The sequence below is a fragment of the Oncorhynchus clarkii genome, chromosome 10, assembly GCF_045791955.1.
Source record: "Oncorhynchus clarkii lewisi isolate Uvic-CL-2024 chromosome 10, UVic_Ocla_1.0, whole genome shotgun sequence".
Classification (NCBI taxonomy): Eukaryota; Metazoa; Chordata; class Actinopteri; order Salmoniformes; family Salmonidae; genus Oncorhynchus; species Oncorhynchus clarkii.
Genome location: NC_092156.1, coordinates 12,808,309 through 12,835,708, shown reverse-complemented (window position 1 = coordinate 12,835,708; position 27,400 = coordinate 12,808,309). Strand labels below are relative to the sequence as shown.

General features: G+C 41.9%; 1 protein-coding gene across 1 annotated transcript in view; it reads right to left on the bottom strand.

Moving 5' to 3' along the window:
- The window catches only part of LOC139419435 (gamma-aminobutyric acid receptor subunit beta-2-like), an 80,517-nt gene that overhangs the window by 15,126 nt on the left and 37,991 nt on the right, over positions 1–27,400 (bottom strand). Inside the window, exon 5 of the mRNA XM_071169383.1 lies at positions 13,236–13,318. Coding sequence (XP_071025484.1) covers positions 13,236–13,318 — 83 coding nt within the window. The remainder of the gene's footprint in view (positions 1–13,235; positions 13,319–27,400) is intronic.

Sequence of the window (27,400 nt, the reverse complement as noted above, 5' to 3'; positions counted from 1 at the left end):
AAGGAAGGAGGGAGAGAGGAGAAAGTGAGAAGAGGACTGAGGAGAAAACGCCCTGCCTTTCTACATAGGCTGGGTCTCCCTTGTCCCTGGTTGACTTTAATTTGAACTCTTAAGGCAGGGATGGGCAACTCCAGTCCTCGAGGGCCTGATTGGTGTCACACTTCTTCCCTATCCCTACCAAACACAGCTGATTAATCAAATTGCATTCTAAAGATCTTCATTCTGAAGATCATGATTAGGTGATTATTGGAGTCAGGTGTGTTAGCTGGGGCAAAACTGTGACACCAATCAGGCCCTCGAGGACTGGAATTGCCCACCCCTGTCTTAAAGGATAGATGGCTATGCTAAGCTAACACAAAGTATCTTCACATAGACTCACGGGCTTGGGAGCTTTGTCAGTAAAAATACATCAAATGTATCTTGATAACATTGTTAGAGGTAGCATAATAGGCCCATCTGACTAGAGGCATGTTATAAAGCTAATAAAATAAATTCAGAATTGATTTGTTTTATTTTGCTAAGGGATACCTTTTAAGGAGTGTGGTGGGAGACTTCACTCATCATAATATACTGTAACTTGACTTCAAACAACATTTGGGCTGAAACCAGACATTCAAATATGTCTCTGACTGGAGCTGACTGGATTAGAATTGAACAACACAATCTCACACTAAATATGTACAGAAAGTATTTCAACAGACATTGTGCGTTTTTGTGTGGCTTAACTCATGTGAAAATACACACATTTTTCTCCTACTTAAACCTTAGGAAAATACACATTTTTTGTGTGACTTCATTCATAGGAAAAGTCATTTTTGGGGGGCAAACTTCGGAACAATCATTTGAAAGTTATTGGAGCAATGCATGATGGACAATGGTGTTCTACACTGCCTTTTTTGTGTCCCACATTTATCTATATAAAAACAAAAACATGTTAACATCACAATACTGTTAATCAACCAGGTTGTCACCGAAATACTTATAATATAATAGTATCCTTAAGTTTTTAACGTTTTTTTTTAATGCCAATGCTCTCCTATGCTTGTTTTTCCTCAATATTTTGGGATACTGGTGCAATGTCGGATTTTATGAGGGTTGCCAGATTGGAGTTAAAAGCCATATTTGTCTGTACGTTGGTATAAATGATTCGGAAGACAGGTGCAGGAATGCGTGATAGGGCTTTTTATTCAGCCCCAAATTATGGTGTGCTGTGTAAAGGCACAGGGATGAAGACCAAACAAACCCCATAACAAAAACAAAGGGTTGAAACCCAAACAAAAAAGCGAGGAGTACCTCGAATAAATAACACAAGTGCACAATGATTAACACATGGGACGAGACCCGCAATCATCTGCGCAATCCACAAAGGCATGAAAGCCCAAAATATACAGCACAGGTACTCATACGCACCAACGGATATAGTAACATTCCTGCTTACAAGCAAAAATTACAGCAAAAAGCACCAGTGACTCTGTCTATAAAAAAGTGGTCAGATGAAGCAGATGCTAAACTACAGGAATGTTTTACTATCACAGACTGGAACATGTTCCGGGATTCTACCGATGGCATTGAGGAGTACACCACATCAGTCACTGGCTTTATCAATAAGTGCATCGAGGACGTCGTCCCCACAGTGACTGTACTAGAGGTCGACCGATTAATCAGAATGGCCGATTAATTAGGGCCGATTTCAAGTTTTCATAACAATCGGAAATTGGTATTTTTGGGCGCCGATGTTGCCGATTTTTTTATACCTTTATTTAACTAGGCAAGTCAGTTAAGAACACATTCTTATTTTCAATGACGGCCTAGGAACTGTGGGTTAACTGCCTTGTTCAGCGGCAGAATGACATATTTTCACTTTGTCAGCTGTGGTGATCCAATCTTGCAGCCTTACAGTTAACTAGTCCAACGCTCTAACCACCTGCCTCTCATTGCACTCCACGAGGAGCCTGCCTGTTACGCGAATGCAGTAGAAGCCAAGGTAAGTTGCTAGCTAGCATTAAACTTATCTCATAAAAAACAATCAATCATAATCACTAGTTATAACTACACATGGTTGATGATATTACTCGTTCATCTAGCGTGTTCTGCGTTGCATATAATCGATGCATCGCTGGGGGATGATTTAATAAAAGCGCATTTGTGAAAAAAGCACAATCGTTGGACGACTGTACTTAACCATAAAAACCAATGCCTTTCTTAAAATCAATACACAGAAGTATATATTTTTAAACCTGCATATTTTACTAAAAGAAATGCAGGTTAGCAGGCAATATTAATCAGGTGAAATTGTGTCATTTCTCTTGCGTTCATTGCACGCAGAGTCAGGTATATGCAACAGTTTGGGCAGCCTGGCTCATTGCGAACTAATTTGCCAGAATTTTACGTAATTATGACATAACATTGAAGGTTGTGCAATGTAACAAGAATATTTAGACTTAGGGATGCCACCCGTTAGATAAAATACTGAACGGTTCCGTATTTCACTGAAATAATAAATGTTTTGTTTTCGAAATGATAGTTTCCGGATTCGACCATATTAATGACCAAAGAATCATATTTCTGTGTGTTATTATGTTATAATTAAGTCTATGATTTGATAGAGCAGTCTGACTGAGCGATGGTAGGCAGCATCAGGCTCGTAAGCATTATTTCATTTCCAGCAGCTCTTCGCAAGCACAACGCTGTTTATGACTTCAAGCCTATCAGCCTAATGGCTGGTGTAACTGATGTGAAATGGCTAGCTAGTTAGCTGGGTGTGCACTAATAGCGTTTCAAACGTCACTCGCTCTGAGACTTGGAGTAGTTATTACCCTTGCTCTGCATGGGTAACGCTGCTTCGAGTGTGGCTGTTGTCGATGTGTTCCTGGCTCGAGCCCAGGTAGGGGCGAGGAGAGGGACGGAAGCTATACTGTTACACTGGCAATACTATAGTTCCTATAAGAACATCCAATAGTCAAAGGTATATGAAATACAAATGGTATAGAGATAAATAGTCCTATAAATACTATATTAACTACAACCTAAAATCTCAAACCTTGGAATATTGAAGTCTCATGTTAAAAGGAACCACCAACTTTCAAATGTTCTCATGTTCTGAACCAGGAACTCAAACTCAAGCTTTTTTACATGGCACATATTGCACTTTCACTTCTCCAACACTTTGTTTTTGCATTATTTAAAGCTAATTGAACATGTTTCATTATTTATGAGGCTAAATGGATTTTTATTGATGTATGATATTAAGTTAAAGTAAGTGTTTATTCAATATTGTTGTAATTGTCATTATTACAAATAGATAAATAAAAATAGTCCGATTAATCGGTATCTGCTTTTTTGGTCCTCCAATAATCGGTATCGGTAACGGCGTTGAAAAATCGTAATCGGTTGACCTCTAGACTGTACGTACATACTCCAACCAGAAGTCATGGATTACAGGCAACATTCGCACTGAGCTAAAGGGTAGAGCTGCCGCTTTCATGGTGCGGGAAACTAACCCGGAAGCTTACAAGAAATCCTGCTATGCCCTGCGACGAACCATCAAACAGGCAAAGCTTCAATACTGGGCTAAGATTGAATCATACTACACAACGCTCGTCTTGGGTGGCAGGGCTAGCAAACTATTACAGACTACAAAGTGAAGCACAGCCGCGAGCTGCCCAGTGACACGATACTACCAGACGAGCTAAATCATTTCTGTGCTCGCTTCGAGGCAAGCAACACTGAGGCATGCATGAGAGCATCAGTTGTTCCGGACGACTGTGTGATCACGCTCTCCGTAGCCAATGTGAGTAAGACCTTTAAACAGGTCAACATACACAAGGCTGCGGGGCCAGACGGATTACCAGGATGTGTGCTCCGGGCATGTGCTGACCAACTGGCAGGTGTCTTCACTGACATTTTCAACATGTCCCTGATTGAATCTGTAATACCAACATGTTTCAAGCAGACCACCATAGTCCCTGTGCCCATGACCACAAAGGCAAAACGCCTAAATAACTACAGACCCGTGGCACTCAGATCCGTAGCCATGAAGTGCTTTGAAAGGTTGGTAATGGCTCACATCAACACCATTATCCCAGAAACCTTAGACCCACTCAAATTTGCATTCTGCCCAAACAGATCCACAGAAGATGCAATCTCTATTGCACTCCACACTGCCCTTTCCCACCTGGACAAAAGGAACACTTATGTGAGAATGCTATTCATTGACTACAGCTCAGCGTTCAACACCATAGTACCCTCAAAGCTTATCACTAAGCTAAGGATCCTGGGACTAAACACCTTCTTCTGCAGCTGGATCCTGGACTTTCTGACAGGCCGCCCCCAGATGGTGAGGGTAGGTAGCAACACATCTCCCACACTGATCCTCAACACTGAAGCTCCCCAGGGGTGCGTGCTCAGTCCCCTCCTGTACACCCTGTTCACCCACGACTGCATGGCCAGGCACGACTCCAACACCATCATTAAGTTTGCAGACGACATAACAGTAGGCCTGATCACCGACAACAACGAGACAGCCTATGGGAGGTCAGAGACCTGGCTGGGTGGTGCCAGAATAACAACCTATCTCTCAACGTAACCAAGACTAAGGAGATGATTGTGGACTACAGGAAAAGGAGGATCGAGCACGCCCCCATTCTCATCGACGGGGCTGTAGTGGAGCAGGTTGAGAGCTTCAAGTTCCTTGGTGTCCACATCAACAACAAACTAGAATGGTCCAAACACACCAAGACAGTCGTGAAGAGTGCACGACCCCCTCAGGAAACTAAAAAGATTTGGCATGGGTCCTGAGATCCTCAAAAGGTTCTACAGCTGCAACATTGAGAGCACTGGTTGCGTCACTGCCTGGTAAGGCAATTGCTTGGTCTCTGACTGCAAGGCACTACAGAGGGTAGTGTATACGGCCCAGTACATCACTGGGGCTAAGCTGCCTGCCATCCAGGACCTCTACACCAGGCGGTGTCAGATGAATGCCCTAACAATTGTCAAAGACCCCAGCCACCCAAGTCATAGACTGTTCTCTCTACTACCACATGGCAAGCGGTACCGAAGTGCCAAGTCTAGGACAAAAAGGCCTCTCAACAGTTTTTACCCCCAAGCCATAAGACTCCTGAACAGGTAATCAAATGGCTACCCGGACTATTTGTATTGTGTGTCCCCCCCAACCCCTCTTTTTACTCTGCTGCTACCCTCTGTTTATCATACAAGCATAGCATATTTAACCATATCTACATGTACATACTACCTCAATCAGCTTGACTAACTGGTGTCTGTATGTAGCCTCGCTACTTTTAAAGCCTCTCTACTGTATATAGCCTGTCTTTTTACTGTTGTTTTATTTCTTTACCTACCTATTGTTCACCTAATACCTTTTTTGCACTATTGGTTAGAGCCTGTAAGTAAGTATTTCACTTTAAGGTCCACACCTGTTGTCACGAATCCTACCGAAGGTGGCTCCCATTCCCGTTCGGGTGGCGCTCGGGGGTCGTCGTCACCGGCCTACTAGCTGCCACTGATTTTTTCCTCCCCCTCCTTGTTATTTGGTTATTAGTTGGGCTTTATTAGCCAGCCGGCCCTTGCTCTTTGTGCGGGATTGTTCTATGTGTACTTGTCGTGCACGCATGTTTGTCACGGCTGTTTCGTGTACGTGAGCTGTTTTTTGGATACAGTTTAGTTCCCCACCTGGTCGGTGTATTAAAGACGTGCCTACTCTGAACTCTCTGTCTCCTGTGTCTGACCCCTTCCTCCACTACACTCCGGACATTACACCTGTTGGATTCAGCGCACATGACAAATACACTTTGATTTGAACAATAATCGACAAAACCATAGTGAACAAAGGGCACGTATACAGTTGAAGTCGGAAGTTTACATACACTTAGGTTGGAGTCATTAAAACTTGTTTTTTAACCACTCCACAAATGTGTGGTTAACAAACTAGTCAAGTCGGTTAGGACATCTACAAGTCATTTTTCCAACAATTGTTTACAGACATATTATTTAACTTGTATCACAATTCCACTGCGTCAGAAGTTTACATACACTAAGTTGACTGTGCCTTTAAACAGCTTGGGAAATTCTAGAAAATGATGTCATGGCTTCAGAAGCTGCTGATAGGCTAACTGACATCATTTGAGTAAATTGGAGGTGTACCTGTGAATGTATTTCAAGGCCTACCTTCAAACTCAGTGCCTCTTTGCTTGACATCATGGGATTATCAAAAGAAATCAGCCAAGACCTCAGAAATAAATTGTAGACACAAGTCTGGTTCATCCTTTGGAGCAATTTCCAAACGCCTGAAGGTACCACGTTTATCTGTACAAACAATAGTAAGCAAGTATAAACACCATGGGACCACGCAGCCATCATACCGCTCAAGAAGGACACGTGTTCTGTCTCCTAGAGATGAATGTACTTTGGTGCGAAAAGTGCAAATCAATCCGAGAAAAACAGCAAAGGACCTTGTGAAGATGCTGGAGAAAACAGGTACAAAAGTATCTATATCCACAGTAAAACAAGTCCTATATTGACATGAGCTGAAAGGCCACTCAGCAAGGAAGAAGCCACTGCTACCAAAACCGCCATAAAAAAGCCAGACTATGTTTTGCAACTGCACATGGGGACAAAGATCGTACTTTTTGGAGAAATGTCCTCTGGTCTGATGAACAAAAATAAAATAACTGTTTGGCCATAATGACCATCGTAATGTTTGGAGGAAAAAGGGGGAGGCTTGCAAGCCGGAGAACACCATCCCAACCGTGAAGCATGGTGGTGGCAGCATCATGTTGTGGTGGTGCTTTGCTGCAGGAGGGACTGGCGAACTTCACAAAATAGATGGCATCATGAGGGAGGAAAATTATGTGGAAATATTGATACAACATCTCAAGACATCAGTCTGGAAGTTAAAGCTTGGTCGCAAATGGCTTCAGACTGAGCATGTCTCATTGGAAATTGCTGCTGACATTGAACATAGCTTAGGTTTAGGGTATTTCATTAATTTCACACTCTCCCATGCCACTATTACCAATATCTTATACCCCATAGGTTGTAAATAAACCATTTTTAAGGTGATATAACTTGTATTGTTTTTACAGGGCTGTAAAACACATGGTTTCAGACTGAACATGTCCCACCATTTATTTACGGAGAGCAATTTCCATTTTATAACAGGTAGTGTCCATTTATTTACAATAGTGTGTTGATTAATTATTGCTTTCTTCAGTGGAAATACAGAATATGTATAAAAATGCCAAATATACCAAAAGCTAAATTAATCAGAGATTTATGACTATTTAACCATGCTAATCAGTACTGAAACATGCAAACTACAAACATTTAACCAGTTAAAGATAATGAATACATAACACATATTTTATTAAAAATAATTAATACAAAAGAGTTGGCTATAGTATGAGAACAAACAAATTGAGTGTGTGTATATGTGTGTAAGTGTTTGTGTATTATGGTGTGTATTATAATTTCCCATCATAAAAATGCATCCTCATTCCCCAATAAACTACCTTCATCAATACCAACAAAACAAATCTGGCAACCCTTATAAAATGTATCATTGCCTTGTATTAAATGCATTATGAAGAAAATGTTGTAATGTAGGCTCCATGAAATATGAAATGCGTTATGAAGAAAATGGTGTAGGCCTATTGTTGCCTACATGAAAAATGGGCCTTTCTGACTATAAGTGCACCAGTATCCCAAAGTAGTAAGTGAAAACAAGCATAGAAAACAGTATTGGCATTAATAAAATACAAAAAAATGTAAGGCTACTATTATATTATAATTATATTCGGTGACAACCTGGTGGATTAACAATATTAGGTTGTTAACACGTTTGTTTTTTATATGAATAAATGTGGGACACAAAAAAGGCAGTGTAGAACACCATTGTTCTAATAACTTTCAAAAGATTGTTCCGAAGATTGTCTCTCCAAAACGTATGTTCCTATGAATTAAGTCACACCAAAAACACACAAAATCTGCTGAAATACTTTTTGTACATATTTGCACGAATTGAGTGTTAGATTGTGTTGAATTTGAGAAAATTGACAAGTGAATCCTGGAGGTTTGCTCTCTTAGGGCCAAATACTAACTTGAGAGGTGCGCTTCACTTGGAAACTGTGTAAATAATATATTCCTATCGAGTTACACAGATGGATTTCCAGTTAGGATACATGGGAAACCTGTGGCCTCCAACAAATTAAAACTTACTTTATGCTAGGAGTTACACACATCCCTTGGTTTATACATGAATACACCATCATCAAACTTAAATGAAAAGTAAACCAAAAGCAGAGGCCAAGCCTAATTGAAGTCTGTAAAGTATACATTGAGTCAGAGAGAGTCTCAGAAATGCCATCAAAGGGCTACACTGGGTGATTTAAGAGCCAAGTTTCAGACTTAATGCATGGGAAGGTCTGCTGCTCTTTTCAAATTTAACTGGAGAGAGCACAGGAAAAGTCAGAGTCTCAAACAACTGACGCTTTTTCCCCTACATGTGCTTGAGAGGTTCCTCTAAAATATAACTAAAAATTAATGTTTGATACCCAAGGTTCAAAGTTACTTTAATCGTATTCCTGGTGTCCAATTAAAAGTGTCTCTAAAGTCCGACAGCGCGCAGCGAGCTGTCTTCAGTTCAGCTGGTTGGCAAACCTGCAGGAGCTGTGATGGGAAGATCTAAGGCGCAGAAAAAACTCCAGTGTACAAACTGTTCAGACCCCAGAGGACATTTGTAGTTTCTAAAATAGGATCTGATAGCAGTGACGCTCCATACGTTGTGCACTGCTGGTGCAGAAAATGTAACTATTACTTGGTGGAATTTTGAGTTTAGATGAGAGTTTCATTGTGACAACATCGTAAAAAAAAAGGCTGTTTATTTTTTTGCTGAGTGTATTACAGAAGGTGTGAATTAAGTATACTCTATACATCTGGCAGCACGATTTATACAGTGGACTAGTCCATACAGTATGCTTTACTAATGAAATACTGGGTGCGTGTGAAATTCATGAGCATGTACTATACTACATAACTACTATAACATTTTGAGTTTGACATTGTTGAATAATGCAGTCCAAGGTTTTCATTTCCTAGATATAGGTTATGTGGCCTATTGTACTACAGCCCAGATTTGCAAACATTATAGAGAAGCTGGGAAGAAACAACACAACAAATGTAGCTTGACAGGAGGTGTTTTTTAAGGTCATAAACTAACCCTCATGCAATATTGCTGAAAGTCACCCAGCACTGTGCAGTGACATGGGTCAGTTGTTCTTTAATATAAAGTAGCCACACACGGCCACTCTGCTAGACATACTGTGTTGTTGTGTTGACGTAAAAACAGCAGTTAGACAACAAAAGTCACTTAACACATGATTTCATGAAAAAGGCATTTCCCTTAAATGACACATTAGTGTCCCTGCCCAGCAATGAGCCACATAGAGGAGAGACAGACTATCTAAAATAACTGCTTCCACTGTCCACCTTGAGGGCACAAGTCTCATCTCATCACACTCCTATTCCCAGGAGGGAACAAGTCCGCTCAAAAGATGTATTTCATTACAACCAAATTAGTATGAAGACAGAGGGGCTTATAACTGGAACAATTTATAGAAGGGGAGACTAAATAACTGCATCACACTAATTGTATCGTGCATATTAAGTGCTCACACTAATGATTAAAGTCATTTACACAGAAGTGTTGAATAGTTATTTTTGCTTGTAAGCTTATACTCTATCTAGGGGACTCCTTTTATCCTGCCAAACTTTCTGAGGCTTTATCCTCTCTTCCCTCCTTCCTTCTGAACCTGACAAGGCTTTCATCTGACACTTTGTGATATAGTCAGAAGGTGTCTGAACTAGCAACACATCAGCTCTGACAGGGATAAAGAAAAATACACATCTACATGGAGCTGAAAGACTATATTCCAAACACATGCATGCCTAAAACAGACAAGACAATAACGTTATTATCCCCATGGGGACATGGTGTTTGCAGCTCTGTGTACAATAAATACAACCAGTGTGATTCTTACAGTAGGTGATTCAATGGTACACTACTAAACACATTATACACATCAGAACATTGTCAACTACATTGTCACAAGTGTAGGCCAGCCCACTGGACCTGCTAGTGATTGTTATTCAGCAGCCTTATTGGCACTAAGATAAAGGACTGTTTCACCTCATATAAAAATGAAAAATAAACACTTAACCAGCCCCCCCTCCCTCTAGCTCTGACTTTACTGATAACTATGTTATTGGGAAAAATGTACTTTCTATGCCTGTGATATGTGGTTGTCCCACCGAGCTTTCTTATGAACACACTAACTGTAAGTTGCTCTGGATGACAGTGTCTGCTAAATGACAAAAATGGAAACGTTTGACTATATTTATTTTATTCCTTGGTGCCCTGGTATAGAGCAAGGATTCCCACACTTTTTCACTAGGGCCCCCCTTACAGCATTGGGGAACATACCGCTCGCCCCATGCCCCCTTGGCCAAGTCCATTTCTATGGGCACAAGCACTGTTCATGACACAAACTGTTCACACCCCTCTTGTTGGTGGAGAACATTTTGCAGGTTTAAAGATCATTTCCTGCAATTTTACACATTTTGTCATGGGATGCAAAGAAAATGTTGCAGTTTTAAAGCTCATTCTATACATCTAAAGTGTATTCGTGTGATATTTGAGGGACAAAAAAATTACAACAAAATCTACGGACTAAAAAACTGACATGGGCTAGTTTATCTGGACATTTCCGACAAGTTAGAAATACTGTAGGTCTCTAAGGTATGCAAGGACTAACGTGACAAGAGTGACTGATGATGCACTACCCCATTTCTAGTCCATTCTACTATTACAACTTTCAAGAGTCATTTTAAAGCCTGAATTATAAAATACTACTTCATCAGCATCTCATTTCACATTTCAACACCCACTTCCTAGGGGACTTTTAATTGGGATTTACAACATGCCCTTTGAGTATGTTTCTTCCCTCCTATTCTGTTTTATTCAATAGGCAGCAGACCTTTACAAGTTACAAAACAAGAACATTATGATTCATGTTATATCAATGCTTCTTTGTATGGTAATTTAATAATTATAATAAATGGTGGGGTTTTGTTTGCAGCACGATGCGGCAACAATAACCTTTCCTGGAAAACGTCATATTCTGCATTTAAAGGATGCTAATTAAATCAGGTTCAGCTATTTAGTTTTAGTCCAAAACAATTACACAACTAATTTGAATTTGATGAAAATCTGACATAAAATAAAAAACACTTGAAAGTTCTGCTTCTACTGTCAAAGCTGGTTAAGGGAGATAGGTGCAATCAACCTGTCATGCTCCCTAGAAAAAACACCAGAGAGAGAGAGAGAGAGAGAGAGAGAGAGAGAGAGAAATATGGGGGAGATAAAGAGGAATATGGGGAGAGATAAAGAGGAATATGGGGGGAGATAAAGAGGAATATGGGGAGAGATAAAGAGGAATATGGGGGGAGATAAAGAGAAAGAGAAGAGGGGAATCAAGACAAGATAGACCAGGACGGCTGCCAAGTTGGAAAAGCAGCACATCAGATCACAAAGGTGTCGGGTCTACAGAGCCAGAGCCCACGTCACATTGCAGCTTCACAAACTCCGAATCCAGCAGCACAGATGAAACAGGAGAGGCCTCAGGTGTTTTTAAAAAACTTTATCAGGGAGAGATGCATTACATATTCGCTTCACACTGTCACTGTTGTGCCCGGCAATAAGTCAGCCACTAAAATGAAGGGGAAAGCTATGTGTTATAGAGCTCAATGTTGAATAACTAAGTGTCCTGTGAGGCTCTCTGTCCCTGGCTGTAATGCCTTCAGTCACTGAGCCATGTCCAGGATCACACTGGAACTAACGTTTGCCTCCCCAAAATCTATACCTGACAAAGTCAAAACAGGTCACAATTAGATTTGACTAGGCCATTTGTGTTCACAATGGTTGCACAATGTTCTTGGGTTCTGTCAAGATGATGGTGAACATATTAGGATAATGCAAACGTAGTGCTGTTACCTCATGCTTTTGTGTTGCGTGACCTCTCAAATTGTAGATTCATTGAAGAGGAGAAGATGATAACGGATATTTTTTATTGAAACATTTGTTTTCTATTTAGATTTATTCAAGTGATTAATGTTAATGTCAATGACTAAATTAGATGTTAAAGCCCCATGCAGTCTTTGTAATTGTATTTTTAAATCACTGTATGTCTAATAAAACACTGTGTTTATTTAATGAAGATAACTCCAAAGTATTTGTTCTTGTTAATTTCCCTGAGATATTTACATATACAGATTGGCTGATAGGATGGTCTAGAGCCCACCCCTTTACCCAGATGCACAGTCATTTGTCTTTTGTAATCAGATCACATAGTGATGTCGTGATGTAGGCCAAAGGTTCCATGCCACCTGAACAGGCTGAAATTCCAGGCATTTATTTCAAACAGCTCTTACACAAAAGGGCATTATTATCATTTTCATAATTCCAGTGTTATTTCGACCTCATAGTGCGAAAATGTCATCAAAATATGAAACAAGTTTTTAACTGCACTGCCCCTTAAAGGTTAATGAAAGCCCTTAAAGCATTTACCAAGCTGTTGAGAAAGGAGTACACCTTTCAAAAAGCAGCATATAAAGTAGACCTTGGCAGCCTTTTGTCTTAATATCTGTACATATCTTAATACCCTGAATTTATGAAGTGATGCGACATAGTATTCTTGAATTGGGTGCTTTAGGTTTCACTGACAAATCTACTGACAGGAAACACTATTCATTTCCCCTCATGAGGATTAATTTACTGTACATGTCCATGAGTAGTTTTCAATGCTTGAGATATTATTGTGTTCTAGTAACTGACTTGAAGTTGTGTCTTCAACTTTGTGGATTCCTTATACATACAGTACTAGTACAAACCATTGGTTTGGCACAGGTTGTTTCCAATTCATATCAATTCAAATAAAATTGAAGTGAGTTGAATTGAATTGAAAGCGAGAAAGATAGATCAACTGAAATGTAATTGAGTTGAATTTAAAGTGAGGAAGATAGATCAAATGAAATGTAATTGAGTTGAATTGAAAGCGAGAAAGATAGATCAAATGAAATGTAATTGAGTTGAATTTAAAGTGAGGAAGATAGATCAAATGAAATGTAATTGAGTTAAAATGAAAGCGAGAAAGATAGATACTCACAGCTCTCTATCTCCAGTGTGCAGTTTTGTTCGTCCAGCGGATATCGTCTCAGGTCCATCATACAAGCTGCTGTAGTGGTGATCCTGAAGGGGAAAAATACATTGTCAAGAGTCAGTACAGACCAAGGATGTCATTTTGAAGGTTCAGGCGGTATTGCCGATGGGATCCCAACTTCACGCTGTACTTTCTTAAGTGGAGCTTTAGGACCAAGGAACCTGGGCCGAGTAGCATGAAGACATTAATTATTAGCTACAATCAAAATCTCAATCAGTATCTGGTGCCTGTGTCTAGCAGATAACTACATCCTTGAAGCACAGGCACATATGGCTACTTAATGGCTTTTTATAGCAGCGTCAGGAGGTTCTTCATAATCTATTGCTCTCATATCTTGTCAGTGCGCAGATGAAGTTAATAGTGTGATGAAGTCGACAATAACCGTGAGCTGATATCGATCCCCAGTTAAATCAACGTTGGGTAAATCTCTAGATTATCTCCACCTTGTTTAGCAGCTACAGTATATCACTGCTGCAGCAGCACTTCCAGCAAGATATTAGACAATTCAAATAAACAGCTAACTCATTTTCAATGTTTCTCAGACACGTGGCAAAGAAAGAAAACACGAACAACCTGGGATTTAACAGCAATGGACTTCGCGGAACTAACCGGTCTACAGTGGTGTTTCTGTAAATAGAACAGAAGAGTAAAGCCTACAGCTGCACGCCTCAATATTCACTTTTCCTCTAGCCAAGTCTCATTATGCAGTAGCCTGTGATGTCAGATAAATAAGCACTACACGACTATAGAACCACTAAACAAGCCCTACATGATTCTGCATCAGTGGGTGCAGCCCATGGATTTAAGGATTAAAAGGCCAAACCTAATCCTCGTCCTAGATTCTTAAAATAATCAAACTGTACAGGTTCCCTTTACCTGGGAGGTGAATCACAGACTAGCTCACTACAGGGATTCCCAGGCCAGCTACTGATAATAGCCCCACACTATCTATATTCCAGAAAGATTTGTCATTTAAGCAAATGCTCTTATCCAGAATGAGTTACAGAGGTGATTGCATACATTTTTCATACGTTTTCATAATTATGGTCTTCAGTCAACTAATTAGCTGAATCAGGTGTGTTACTGAAGGCATGGAATGAAGCCCAGATAACCAGTAGTTCTCCAGGACCAGTTGGAGAGCTCTGATGTAGTCGGATCATAAGCGACCTTGTGGTCTAACTTGTAAAAGCAATGCTGAAAGGGAATATATTATTCAAAATAACCTTAGCACATCAAATACGTTAATATGAAAGTAGAATTGCCTTGAGGTCATATGTGAAAGCATACTCTATGTATGTCAAAGGGTAGGCCTAAGCGTTCATGCTAGTAATTTTAAAAACTCTGGCTTACAGTCCATCTCTCATATTCTCACTGACAGAGCCCACTAACAAGACATAGATATCCCAGGGAGGCAAGAGATGAGGGTGATGGTGAGAGGACAAACTCTTTTCATCTTGTAAAGATCTCAGCTGCCAGAATCGGTTGAGTGGGAAGAGTGCCTTAGGTGGAAGTCTACTGGCACAACTCAACGAGAACAAAGAAAATGGATGCCGTGAATACCTTGTGAAGAACATGTTGAGATCTCGAAGTCAACTTCTCGTGCCCTCTAGTCAGTGTTGTGAAGATAACTTAATGACTGGAAATTAACTTGAAAAACAGAGCTGCATCGTACAGTAGAAAATATTGCAAATAGTTCTCTGCAAATGTGTAGCCTCCTGCAAAAACTGTCTGATGTGTGTTTTAAATATTTACTGCCTTAATATCCAGATTATTAACATAAATGTCAATTTCTTCTCTTGCAGTGTCACCAGCATTAAATATCACTCAGGGAAGTCCTTCAAATGACAAATGGAAATCATATAACCCTGGAAAGGTGTGGAATGGATCTAGTTATAGGCCCCAGCTGCCAAACCACCAATAAACCGCCAATGGGTAAAATAATATGTTAATTGTGTAGATAATCCTCTAAGAAAACCGATGGTCCAAACGTCATGTCTCATAATCGGTCTTAAAAGTGATTGGGGTTTTTACTCTTGCAGGATGGCAAAAATGAGGGTGACTGAAGTAAGCAAGTTGTACAGCATCACGTCAGCTAGGCTGGATGCTGTGCGAGAATAAAGGCTTTTTGACTCACTTTCCCGTTGAACTCATCTTCCTTCTTGAATCCACAGGACATAAAACAATAAAAAGGTACGATAGATTTTGAGACATGACATTTTAGTATACACTTCATATTAATGAGAATTTCCTGTTCCTTTTAGAAGGCTTCTCACAAAAACAAGGGTGTCTGTCACGCCCTGAAATTAGAGAGCTGTTTTATTTCTCTATTTGGTTAGGTCAGGGTGTGATTTGGGTGGCATTCTATGTTTTCTATTTCTTTGTTTTTGGCCGCGTGTGGTTCCCAATCAGAGGCAGCTGTTTATCGTTGTCTCTGAATCGGAATCATACTTAGGCAGCCTTTTTCCCACCTACAGCGCCTTGCAAAAGTATTCGGCCCCCTTGAACTTTGCGACCTTTTGCCACATTTCAGGCTTCAAACATAAAGATATAAAACTGTATTTTTTGTGAAGAATCAACAACAAGTGGGACACAATCATGAAGTGGAACGACATTTATTGGATATTTCAAACTTTTTTAACAAATCAAAAACTGAAAAATTGGGCGTGCAAAATTATTCAGCCCCCTTAAGTTAATACTTTGTAGCGCCACCTTTTGCTGCGATTACAGCTGTAAGTCGCTTGGGGTATGTCTCTATCAGTTTTGCACATCGAGAGACTGACATTTTTTCCCATTCCTCCTTGCAAAACAGCTCGAGCACAGTGAGGTTGGATGGAGAGCATTTGTGAACAGCAGTTTTCAGTCCTTTCCACAGATTCTCGATTGGATTCAGGTCTGGACTTTGACTTGGCCATTCTAACACCTGGATATGTTTATTATTGAACCATTCCATTGTAGATTTTGCTTTATGTTTTGGATCATTGTCTTGTTGGAAGACAAATCTCCGTCCCAGTCTCAGGTCTTTTGCAGACTCCATCAGGTTTTCTTCCAGAATGGTCCTGTATTTGGCTCCATCCATCTTCCCATCAATTTTAACCATCTTCCCTGTCCCTGCTGAAGACAAGCAGGCCCAAACCATGATGCTGCCACCACCATGTTTGACAGTGGGGATGGTGTGTTCAGCTGTGTTGCTTTTACGCCAAACATAACGTTTTGCATTGTTGCCAAAAAGTTCAATTTTGGTTTCATCTGACCAGAGCACCTTCTTCCACATGTTTGGTGTGTCTCCCAGGTGGCTTGTGGCAAACTTTAAACAACACTTTTTATGGATATCTTTAAGAAATGGCTTTCTTCTTGCCACTCTTCCATAAAGGCCAGATTTGTGCAATATACGACTGATTGTTGTCCTATGGACAGAGTCTCACACCTCAGCTGTAGATCTCTGCAGTTCATCCAGAGTGATCATGGGCCTCTTGGCTGCATCTCTGATCAGTCTTCTCCTTGTATGAGCTGAAAGTTTAGAGGGACGGCCAGGTCTTGGTAGATTTGCAGTGGTCTGATACTCCTTCCATTTCAATATTATCGCTTGCACAGTGCTCCTTGGGATGTTTAAATCTTGGGAAATCTTTTTGTATCCAAATCCGGCTTTAAACTTCTTCACAACAGTATCTCGGACCTGCCTGGTGTGTTCCTTGTTCTTCATGATGCTCTCTGCGCTTTTAACGGACCTCTGAGACTATCACAGTGCAGGTGCATTTATAAGGAGACTTGATTACACACAGGTGGATTGTATTTATCATCATTAGTCATTTAGGTCAACATTGGATCATTCAGAGATCCTCACTGAACTTCTGGAGAGAGTTTGCTGCACTGAAAGTAAAGGGGCTGAATAATTTTGCACGCCCAATCTTTCAGTTTTTGATTTGTTAAAAAAGTTTGAAATATCCAATAAATATCGTTCCACTTCATGATTGTGTCCCACTTGTTGTTGATTCTTCACAAAGAAATACAGTTTTATATCTTTATGTTTGAAGCCTGAAATGTGGCAAAACGTCGCAAAGTTCAAGGGGGCCGAATACTTTCGCAAGGCACTGTATGTTGTGGGTAATTATTTATTTTCTGTGTGTGTTTGTGTGCGCCACGGTCGTGTCACGATCGTGTCGGTTTCTGTTTACCTAGTTTTTTTTTGGTGAAAGTTTCACTTTATTAAAAGATGTGGAATTACATGCACGCTGCTCTTTGGCTCATCTATGACAGGGAGTTTGAAGACAGTGAACGTGACAGTATCTCTGTGAAATTTTAATGGAGCACTGTGCATACAGCAAGCCTTTTATTTTCAAAGCGTTTTACATTCAATTCAGCTCATGTCATGCTAATTTAGCTTTTTGCGACATGCGGAAATCATTTTGAACACCTCACGTGAAATCCTCAAAAGTTGCTGCGAAAAAGCGTCATCGTTCTGTCAACAGAGCCCGGTGCTCACTAACGGATGTATTAGGTCACGAAACCTGACATTTTGGATGTGCTTTTGAACAATTCAGAACATGAATAATCCTATTTGTCTTGGAAAATATATTTTATAACATAAGGTAGTGAAATTTCATCACCAAAGCGGGTTTTCACCCACTCTGAGCAGAGTAGGTGGACACCCTACATAAATATCTATAAGTGTATAGATTAAAATCTTCAGTCCATCTGGGATGACCTGTCATTTCAACTAGTTTCTTGTTATGAGGTCATTTTTCAACCAGTTTTGCCCGCTGAGATGTTAAGCACACTAGTCTGCTGACTCTGATCACATAAACAAACTCACATTTTCCACAGTCTGTGTATGTGTTTGTACACACTCCTATTTGTAAGCCAAATGTCTGACATACTGTGATGTTCTTTTAGAAAACACAATGCACTCTGAACGCATATTTAATTGGCTTTTAGGGTTGTGAATACTTGGCCGCCTTAGTTTACCCAGACTGAGTAGAATACTTTGAGAAATGTATTCAAACGGTAACTTTGGAGACTTGTCAAACATTTATGCAAGGTCTTGTGTGACCCAAGGGGGACAGGGCACCTTAAAAGCAAATGACTCTCTGTCTCTGTATACTGGGGGGCTTAAAGGGGAACACTCTGCCCTGTTGCAACTGGTTCAGAAACCTTGGGAGAGCTCTAGTTTGTGAAATTCAGACTCAAATACTGAATATATTGCATGTTTAAATGAACATTTGGTTGTTTTCAAAATTAGTTATTCTTTTTTATATTATTATTTTATATTTGTACAAGGGGCCTGCCAGAGATTGCGCCAATACCATTTCCATCAGCAACAGGAGCATGATTCTACACTCTGTAAGTAAGACAGAATGGTTACTTTTCTTATAACTAGGGACCAGAGTTGTTCTTGATCAGGTTGGCGGTCAGGAGAAACCTCTGGCCGGAACAAAGTCAATCATCCACAGAGGGCAGGGCAGTCTTTATCATACTGGAACTGGTCCGAGTCCTACACTGTAATACCAGACATGAGTGAATAGATAAGTTCAGTGTATTCATCAGGCAGAAGCAGGAACAGAAGGAGTTGATAGATGGTGAGTTATAGGGAGTCACTCTCTCTGGCTGTGGTCTTGCGTGAGCAGGTGGATGCCCACAGTGGGTGCTGCCAGCCAGCCACGGATCTGCATGGCACCATGGGTAATCGTCTAAGCACACCTGACGACACTGATACATCCCGGCCAGCAGAGAGGCTCAACTTGGAGCCCAATCCTCTGTGGTACAGCGGAGAGATAATCACCTCCTCCCTGCCTCCTTCACACTTGTCCCTCTATATCGCCCACCATCGTCCCTAGACTGCAGCCGAGCTGAGGCAAGGTCAATGCATCCTTCAGCTCTGCTCCACCACAGGAGTGAGCACAGGGTACAACACCCTCCATCTCTAGACACAGTCTGGAGATCTGGGCCAAGAATCACAGTCTGGAGAGCTGGGCCAATAATCTACTATAAGTTAGTATCTTGGTCAACCACTAGTTGATTTCAAGTGCCAGTAACTGGGCCATCTGGGTGCGCTTGGGCCTTTTCTTCATATTTCCCATTAATCAGAATGACGGGTGTTCTCTCATACACTATTTCAGGTAGCTACATAGTTGGCGTTAGCGAGCAGGTCATTATTAGCTAATTTGCCACAAATTAAATATGTATTACCATTGAATTATGTGGTGTTCTTGCGCACATTCAGGGGGCACTCTTATAGTCGTGTTCTTTAGAATAGCACATTTTAGTGAACACATTGTTCCTCATCACCGTCCTTCTCTACCAGAGAGATAACAGGCAACTTATTTGAGATCATGAAAGCAGACCAAAGAATGGTTGATTGATGCTCGCACAGTGGTAGCAATGCGAAAATACTTTTGCATGAGTAAGCGGCTGTCAAACCTACATCATCACATGATGAAGGGTTTCAAGTGTAACATTTACATGCCGCAGAACGTCCCTTTATGGTACCTGTGATGAGAAAACATCTCATTTCAATACACTGAACACCTACTGTACTCTATTGTACCTATGTCCCCACTGGACAGTGAGAAGGATTGGGGTTCTGTGAAATGGATCATCAGACAGTGGAGTGTCCCATCAGATAATCTCCCACCAGGGAAACAGAAAACTAGGCCTGCAGATTCCCCATCTGATGTCACTTCGCCTGTCAATTGCCTTTGTTTATTTCTCTCAGATAATGTAGCACTGATCTACAACACTAGAGAAAATGTTCCAGATATCAATCACAACTTGATACCTTGACCTATCATTAGTCTGATATAAGCACCATCCTGCCAAAATAGATATGGTAAACAGAAGCGTACAGAAGGGAGTATGGCAGTGATTTGAAGCCACATACAGATTGGGGTTGTATTTCTGTGTTTTATTTTTTAATGTTTTATTGAACCTTTATTGAACTAGGCAAGTCAGTTAGGAACAAATTCTTATTACCAATGGCGGCCTACCAAAAAGCAAAAGGCCTCCTGTGGGGACGGGGGCTGGGATTTAAAATAAAAAAATGAATAAAATATAAATATAGGACAAAACACACATCACGACAAGAGAGACCTAAGACAACAACATAGCAAGGCAGCAACATAACATGGTAGCAGCACAAAACATGGTACAAACATTATTAGGCACAGACAACAGCACAACGGGCAAGAAGGTAGAGACAACAATACATGACAGCAGCCTCAACTGTCATTAAGAGTGTCCATGATTCAGTCTTTGAATGAAGAGATTGAGATAAAACTGTCCAATTTGAGTGTTTGTTGCAGCTCGTTCCAGTCGCTAGCAGCAGCAAACTGAAAAGAGGAGCGACCCAGGGATGTGTGTGCTTTGGGGGACTTTGACAGAATGTGACTGTCAGAACGGGTGTTTTATGTGGAGGATGAGGGCTGCAGTAGGTATCTCAGATAGAGGGGAGTGAGGCCTAAGAAGGTTTTATAAATAAGCATCAACAGTGGGTCTTGCGACGGGTATACAGGGAGGACCAGTTTACAGAGTGTTACTCTTATATCGCCTCAAGGGGCTAAGTGAAAGCAGAAAGGTGACGTACAGTACATCGAAGCTCTGTTTCTGTAGGTGCAGTAGAAGGTAAAGTCCCAGTGCAGTCAAAAACATGATTTCCTGTGTTTTATATATCCCGTATTTCCAACATATTAGGATGGAATAATACTATGAAATTGTGAAAATTATGATAATGCTGTTTCAGCCTGTTTTGGTGGGATGGAGTATTTTTGGTGGGATGGAGTTTAAATGAGATAATAGACCAATAACCAAGAGAGTTCCAAACCTCTCTGACAATAACAGTTTCCCCCTCCCCACTCAGACCCCTCCCAGACAGTCCCAGCTAAAAATTCTTGCTTAAGAAATAGCTTTTTGCTAAGAAGCTATTTTTGTTTCTTTTTTGCAATTTTAATTGAAAACAATCACTGCAAGGTACTTACTTAATTCTTACCAAGAGATAGAGATAAAAACAGCTACATTGGACCTGTAACAGGCCAAACTCTCGCATAACACAGAGAGTCTTGTCACAAAGCCAGTTAATATCAACGAAGAAATGAAAAAATATATATATTGCTTGCTGTTTCAAATTACACACTCCAGACGTTTTGCACCCAGGAGTGTGCATGTTCCTTAAAGCCTCCAAGGTTGAGATGGATGTTCTCTTTCCGCCTGCGGTCACCCTGTCTTTGTCAGCAGTAATTCCCCTTTGATGCATCTTTTGAATGTTTCTGACTTCCAAGTGTTTAACCAAGGAGCAAATTGCCGGTTACTTGCCAGAAACTTTCTGATCTCTGTGTCAAGATGGATTCAATGGGGTAGAACTTAAGCAATAGCCTTTGGCACAGTCTACAAAGGAATGTGTACACATACAGTACAGTGGTAGGCCAGTGGTAGGCCAGTGGTAGGCCAGTGGTGTGCGTGTGTGTGCGCGTGCGCAAGTGCGTGCGTGCACACGTGAATGTTTTGTGTGTCTCTGTGAATATTTGTTTTAAGTATTCTTTTTAAGTATCATTTTCACGTTTCCAACATAACCCTCGGTTGCTTGGTTACTGACTTGCTTATGGTAGTCCATCTTATTCATGATGACTTCCACTTCTGAGCTTGGACTTTAGTCCGGTTTCCGGTTGATGGCTGGTTGATGGTGAAGTGGATAACCGTGCAAATAAGTTATTTAAAGTGCTGCTGAGGGTGTGCAATCCCCAACAGCACTACTTCACTGCAGGAAGGTGAAATTCCAGTGGCAAGGACTACCAGTATCTTCCACAGCTGAAGGAGGCTGCCGGAACACCAGTCTGTCGGAGTCTGCCTACCGCGCGTCGCCAGCACGCTGAGCACAAGGCAGCGGGATGGTGGTTGATGGCTACTAGGACATGTCCACACAGATGCATCTCTGGGGCCAACTGCTGCTCCGAGATCCCCTGCCAGTTAGGCTGGAGTTTCAAGACAACCAGTTAACGTGTGGCGCCGCGAGGAGGCCCGACAGGAGTCTTGGTCATTAAGAGGCTTTGTACCAACAAGGGGAGACTTGTGCATGAAGCTGCTCCCCAATTCACCACAAGGGCTAGCCGGAGGCAGCGAGCTGTAAGCAAGAGTACCCAAGCAACTGGTGAACGGGCATACAACTAACCTCTACCTAGGCACTACTGCACTAGAGACGTCACATGCACCCTGCGGTTGCTGGCTGGTTACTGACTACAAGCGGTGCCAACTGAGCCCCATATGGCTGTCCACCTACTGTGACCTCAAATGCCAGATGGCGCGATGGGACACTGGCACAGGCTCAGTGTACTCCGTGTACAGTGTGGGATCTCACTAGGATCCAGAACCCCACTGGAGCTTCAGAAGTTTGAGGTCAGAGCAGAGGCCTCAAGGAGGAAGAGGGACCAGGGCCGTAGGGGAAGGGGAGAGAGAACAAACAGAACAAACAGATTCCACACGTCCCATCAGCTCACTTCTACTGCTGTCTGTTCTAGTTTCACACACAGGTATCAGAACATCTCCCCTGGACATATTTTCACACCATATTGAGGTCATTGTGTGTGGTCACCTTGGGTTTCCTACTGCTGGTCTGTTCTGATGACTGTTTGTGACATGGGTTAATGTTATTTCTCATGGACACAAACCTGTCCAATGCTAAAGCGTCATTCCCCATTCTATGAGAGCAAATACATAATTATTACAGATGTAGGATCTTAATTTGAGCCAAAATCCTGCAGCAACAGGACATGTGAATTATTATGTGGAATTTAATTAATGGACATTTTTGTAGTCTGAAATTTCAAATTTCACACTTCTAACGCCTTTTTAAAACTCAAATACACTACAAATGTTACATTTGCTGCAATGCAGGAAAGTGCTCCTGCAACAGGACAGTCAAATTAAGATCCTACACCTGTAACATCTGTAACATAAATTCTGAATTCAAATCAAATCAAATGTAATTTCTCAAACGCGCCAAATACAACAGGTTCACCTTACAGGAAAATGCTTACTTACAAGCTCTTAACCAACAATGCAGTTTTAAGAAAAATACCTTCCAAAAATTAAGAAATAAAAGTAACAAATAATTAAAGAGCAGCAGTAAATAACAAAAGTGAGGCTATATACAGGGGGTACTGGTACAGAGTCAATGTGAAGGGGGCACCGGTTAGTTGAGGTAATTGAGGTAATACGTACATGTAGGTTGAGTTATTCAAGTAGAAAATAACAGAGAGTAGCAGCAGCGTAAAATAGGGGGGGGGGGGGGGGGGGGGGTGATGCAAATAGTCTGGGTAGAAATTTGATTAGATGTTCAGGAGTCATATGGATTGGGGATAGAAGCTGGATTGGGGATTGGGGATTGGGGATAGAAGCTGTTTAGAAGCCTGTTGGACCTAGACTTCGCGCTCTGGTACCGCTTGCCGTACGAGTGCTACAGGTCGGTAGTCATTTAGGCAGGTTATCTTAGTGTTCTTGGGCACAGGGACTATGGTGGTCTGTTGGTATTACAGACAGGGAGAGGTTGAAAATGTCAGTGAAGACACTTGCCAGTTGGTCAGCGCATGCTTGGAGTACATGTCCTAGTAATCCGTCTGGCCCTGCGGCCTTGTGAATGTGGCCCTGTTTAAAGGTCTTACTCACATCGGCTGCGGAGAGCGGGATGTCCGGAACAGCTGATGCTCTCATGCATGTTTCAGTGTTACTTGCCTCGAAGCAAGTATAGAAGTAATTTATCTCGACTGGTAGGCTCGTGTCACTGGGCAGCTCTCGGCTGTGCTTCCTTTGTAGTCTATAATAGTTTGCAAGCCGTGCCACTCTTGCTGCTGGTGATTCTCTGGTCCACCTCTACACAGACGACACCATTCTGTATGCTTCTGGCCCTTCTTTGGACACTGTGCAAGTGTGGCCTCCAACTGCTCTTAAAGGCAAGTAAAACTAAATGCATGCTCTTCAACCGATCACTGCCCGCACCTGCCCACCCGTCCAGCATCACTACTCTGGACGGTTTTGACCTAGAATATGTGGACAACTACAAATACCTAGGTGCCTGGTTAGACTCCTTCTAGACCCACATTAAGCGTCTCCAATACAAAATTAAGTCTAGAATCGGCTTCCTATTTCGCAAACAAAGCATCCTTCACTCATGCTGCCAAACACACCCTCGTAAAACGGACTATCCTACCGTTCCTCGACTTCGGCGATGTCATTTATAAAATAGCCTCCAACACTCTACTCAGCAAATTGGATGCAGTCTATCATAGTGCCATCTGTTTTGTCACCAAAGCCCCATATACTACCCACCACTGCGACCTGTATGCACTCCTTGGCTGGCCCTCGCTTCATATTCGTTGCCAAACCCACTAGCTCCAGGTCATCTACAAGACTTTGCTAGGTAAAACCCCACCGTTCACTGGTCACCATAGTAGCACCCACACGCAGCACGCGCTCCAGCAGGTATATTTCACTGGTCATCCCCAAAGCCAATTCTTTCTTTGGCCGCCTTTTCTTTCCAGTTCTCTGCTGCCAATGATTGGAACAAACTGCAAAAATCACTGAAGCTGGAGACGTACATTTCCCTCTCTAACTTTAAGCATCAACTGTCAGAGCAGCTTACTGTACATGTAAATAAATAGCTGTACCTGTACCCAGCCCATCTGTAAATAGCACACCCAACTACCTCATCCTCATATTGTTATTTTTTACTCTTTTGCACCCCAGTATCTCTACTTGCACATCACCATCTGCACATCTATCACTCCAGTGTTAATGCTAAATTGTAATTATTTCGCCTCTATGGCCTATTTATTGCCTTACCTCCCTAATCTTACAACATTTGCACACACTGTACATAGATTTTACTATTGTGTTATTGACTGTATGTTTGTTTATCGCATGTGTAACTCTGTGTTGTTGTTTTTGTCTCACTGCTTTGCTTTATCTTGGCCAGGTCGCAGTTGTAAATGAGAACTTGTTCTCAATGGTTTAATAAAGGTGAAATAAAGTTTAAATAAATAAAAATCCCGGAACATGTTCCAGTCTGTGCTAGCAAAACAGTCCTGTAGCTTAGCATCTGCTTCATATGACCACTTATTTATTGACCGAGTCACTGGTGCTTCCTGCTTAAATATTTGCTTATAATCAGGAATCAGTAGAATAGAATTATGGTAAAATGTTCCAAATGAACGGCGAGGGAGAGCTTTGTAAGCGTCTCTGTGAGTGGAGTGAAGGTGGTCTAGAGTTGTTTTCCCTCTGGTTGCATATTTAACATGCTGGTAGAAATGAGGTAAAACGGATTTAAGTTTCCCTGCACGAGTCCCCGGCCACTAGAAGCACCGCCTCTAGATGAGCGTTTTCCTGATTGCTTATGGCTCATTGAGTGAGGTCTTAGTGCCAGCATCAGTTTGTGGTGATAAATAGACAGCTACGAAGAATATAGATGAAAACTCTATTAACAATTTCACTGTGCATTCTGTCATCTTCTAAGGAGCGAGAGAGACTTCTATTTTACCTTAAGTCACCCCCGGTGCTGGGCATATGCAGTGCTAGCAGTACTATCAATTCTCCATATTTTCTCTCTATACTTCTTTTGTTTTTCTTGGACGAGTGTGCTTTGTGCTCCTCTGCAGTAACTCAGACAACAGCTACTTGAACAAAGAGCAATCATGTTCAAAACCACAGACTGTACTGTAGCCGATCGAAGCTTGTACAAACTTACAGAAAGGCACCTTCCTTAACTTCGCAAATTCTGTTGTTTTCTCTTTTCAATGACTTTCCTTTGAAAAGTCAATGAGCATCTTTATTGTTGAGCTGGAGCTATATACATTCCTTTGAAGGAGTGAATTTCAATTTTCAATATCAATCCAGGCTGCAAGTTATATCGGTAGCAAAAACACTGTCTCTGAATGTCAACAAAAGGTGCCTCATGAAAACACACTGGAGCACAAAAGCCTGTGGTGTTCTTTTTGTAATCACTCTGCAGGTGAATTGGCAGCTCAATAGCGAATAAATTAGTTTGGCCAATTTGAAAATGTTGAATATTTGTGCACAGTGGCTGCATCAGCGATCAAGAAACACTAGACTTACTGAATCCAATTAAGATTCCAATTAAAGAGGCAGTGAGCAGTTGAAACAATGACAAAGCATGCTCCCCACCCCTTTTTTGGTAAAAAGCTGAGGGATGGGGCTGTGCTGTCTTGGCTGGAGACAGCCTAGCTCGGTAGGGCTAGGCTATCTCAAGCCGAACGCATACGCAGACTTGAAACCCAGAGTTGTCTGTATTGCGGTATGGCCAGTCATTTTGTGTCTACCTGTCCCTTCAAGGGACCTAGCTCATTCGTTAGAGTGATGGGTCTTAAAGATAATTGTTATTTTCCCCTTACTCGCCCCCCTCTCCATGCCACCATGCTGTGGCGCAAACAGTCCAAGTCTCTCTAGGTACTCATTGACTCGGGGGCCGATGTAAGTCTCACGTCTGTTACCCTGGTGTCCGAGCTGGGCATCCCCATTCAACCCCTCTCCATTCCCTTTGGTGTTAGTGCACTGGACGGGCGCTCTATAGGCCGGGTCACCCACCAGACCACCCCCGTCAAGCTACGAGTATCAGGGAACCACAGCGAGATGATCCAATTCCTGCTTGTTGAGTCTCCGCAGGTTCCCGTGGTATTGGGATTGTCTTGGCTCCAGCGACACAATCCCTCCAGTGACTGGGCTATTGGTGCCATCGTGGGCTGGAGCCCGTCCTGCCACACTCATTGCCTGAAGTCAGCTCTGTCTGCTCCGGGTCGTCTTCCTGGGGACTTGCCCCAGACCTGTCTGCCCGCTCTGCAGAGAACCAGGACCTCCAGGAAGGTTTCAGTAAGGCCTGAGCCACTTTGCTTCCGCAGCACCCACCGGTATCCAAGAAGGTCAAGCCTGAGGCACTGGTACGCCGCTATAGTGCCGCGGCTACACCTCCGGAACACAAACCCCCCCCCCCCCCCCCGCTCCAAGATCATTAGCCCCTCTGCTCTTTGTCCTTTGTTGCTCCGTATCCTCCGTATTTTTCCTACCTTTTCTGTGTCTACAATCAAAACCATGTCCGACTGCCCCTTGTCTTCTGTTTCTAG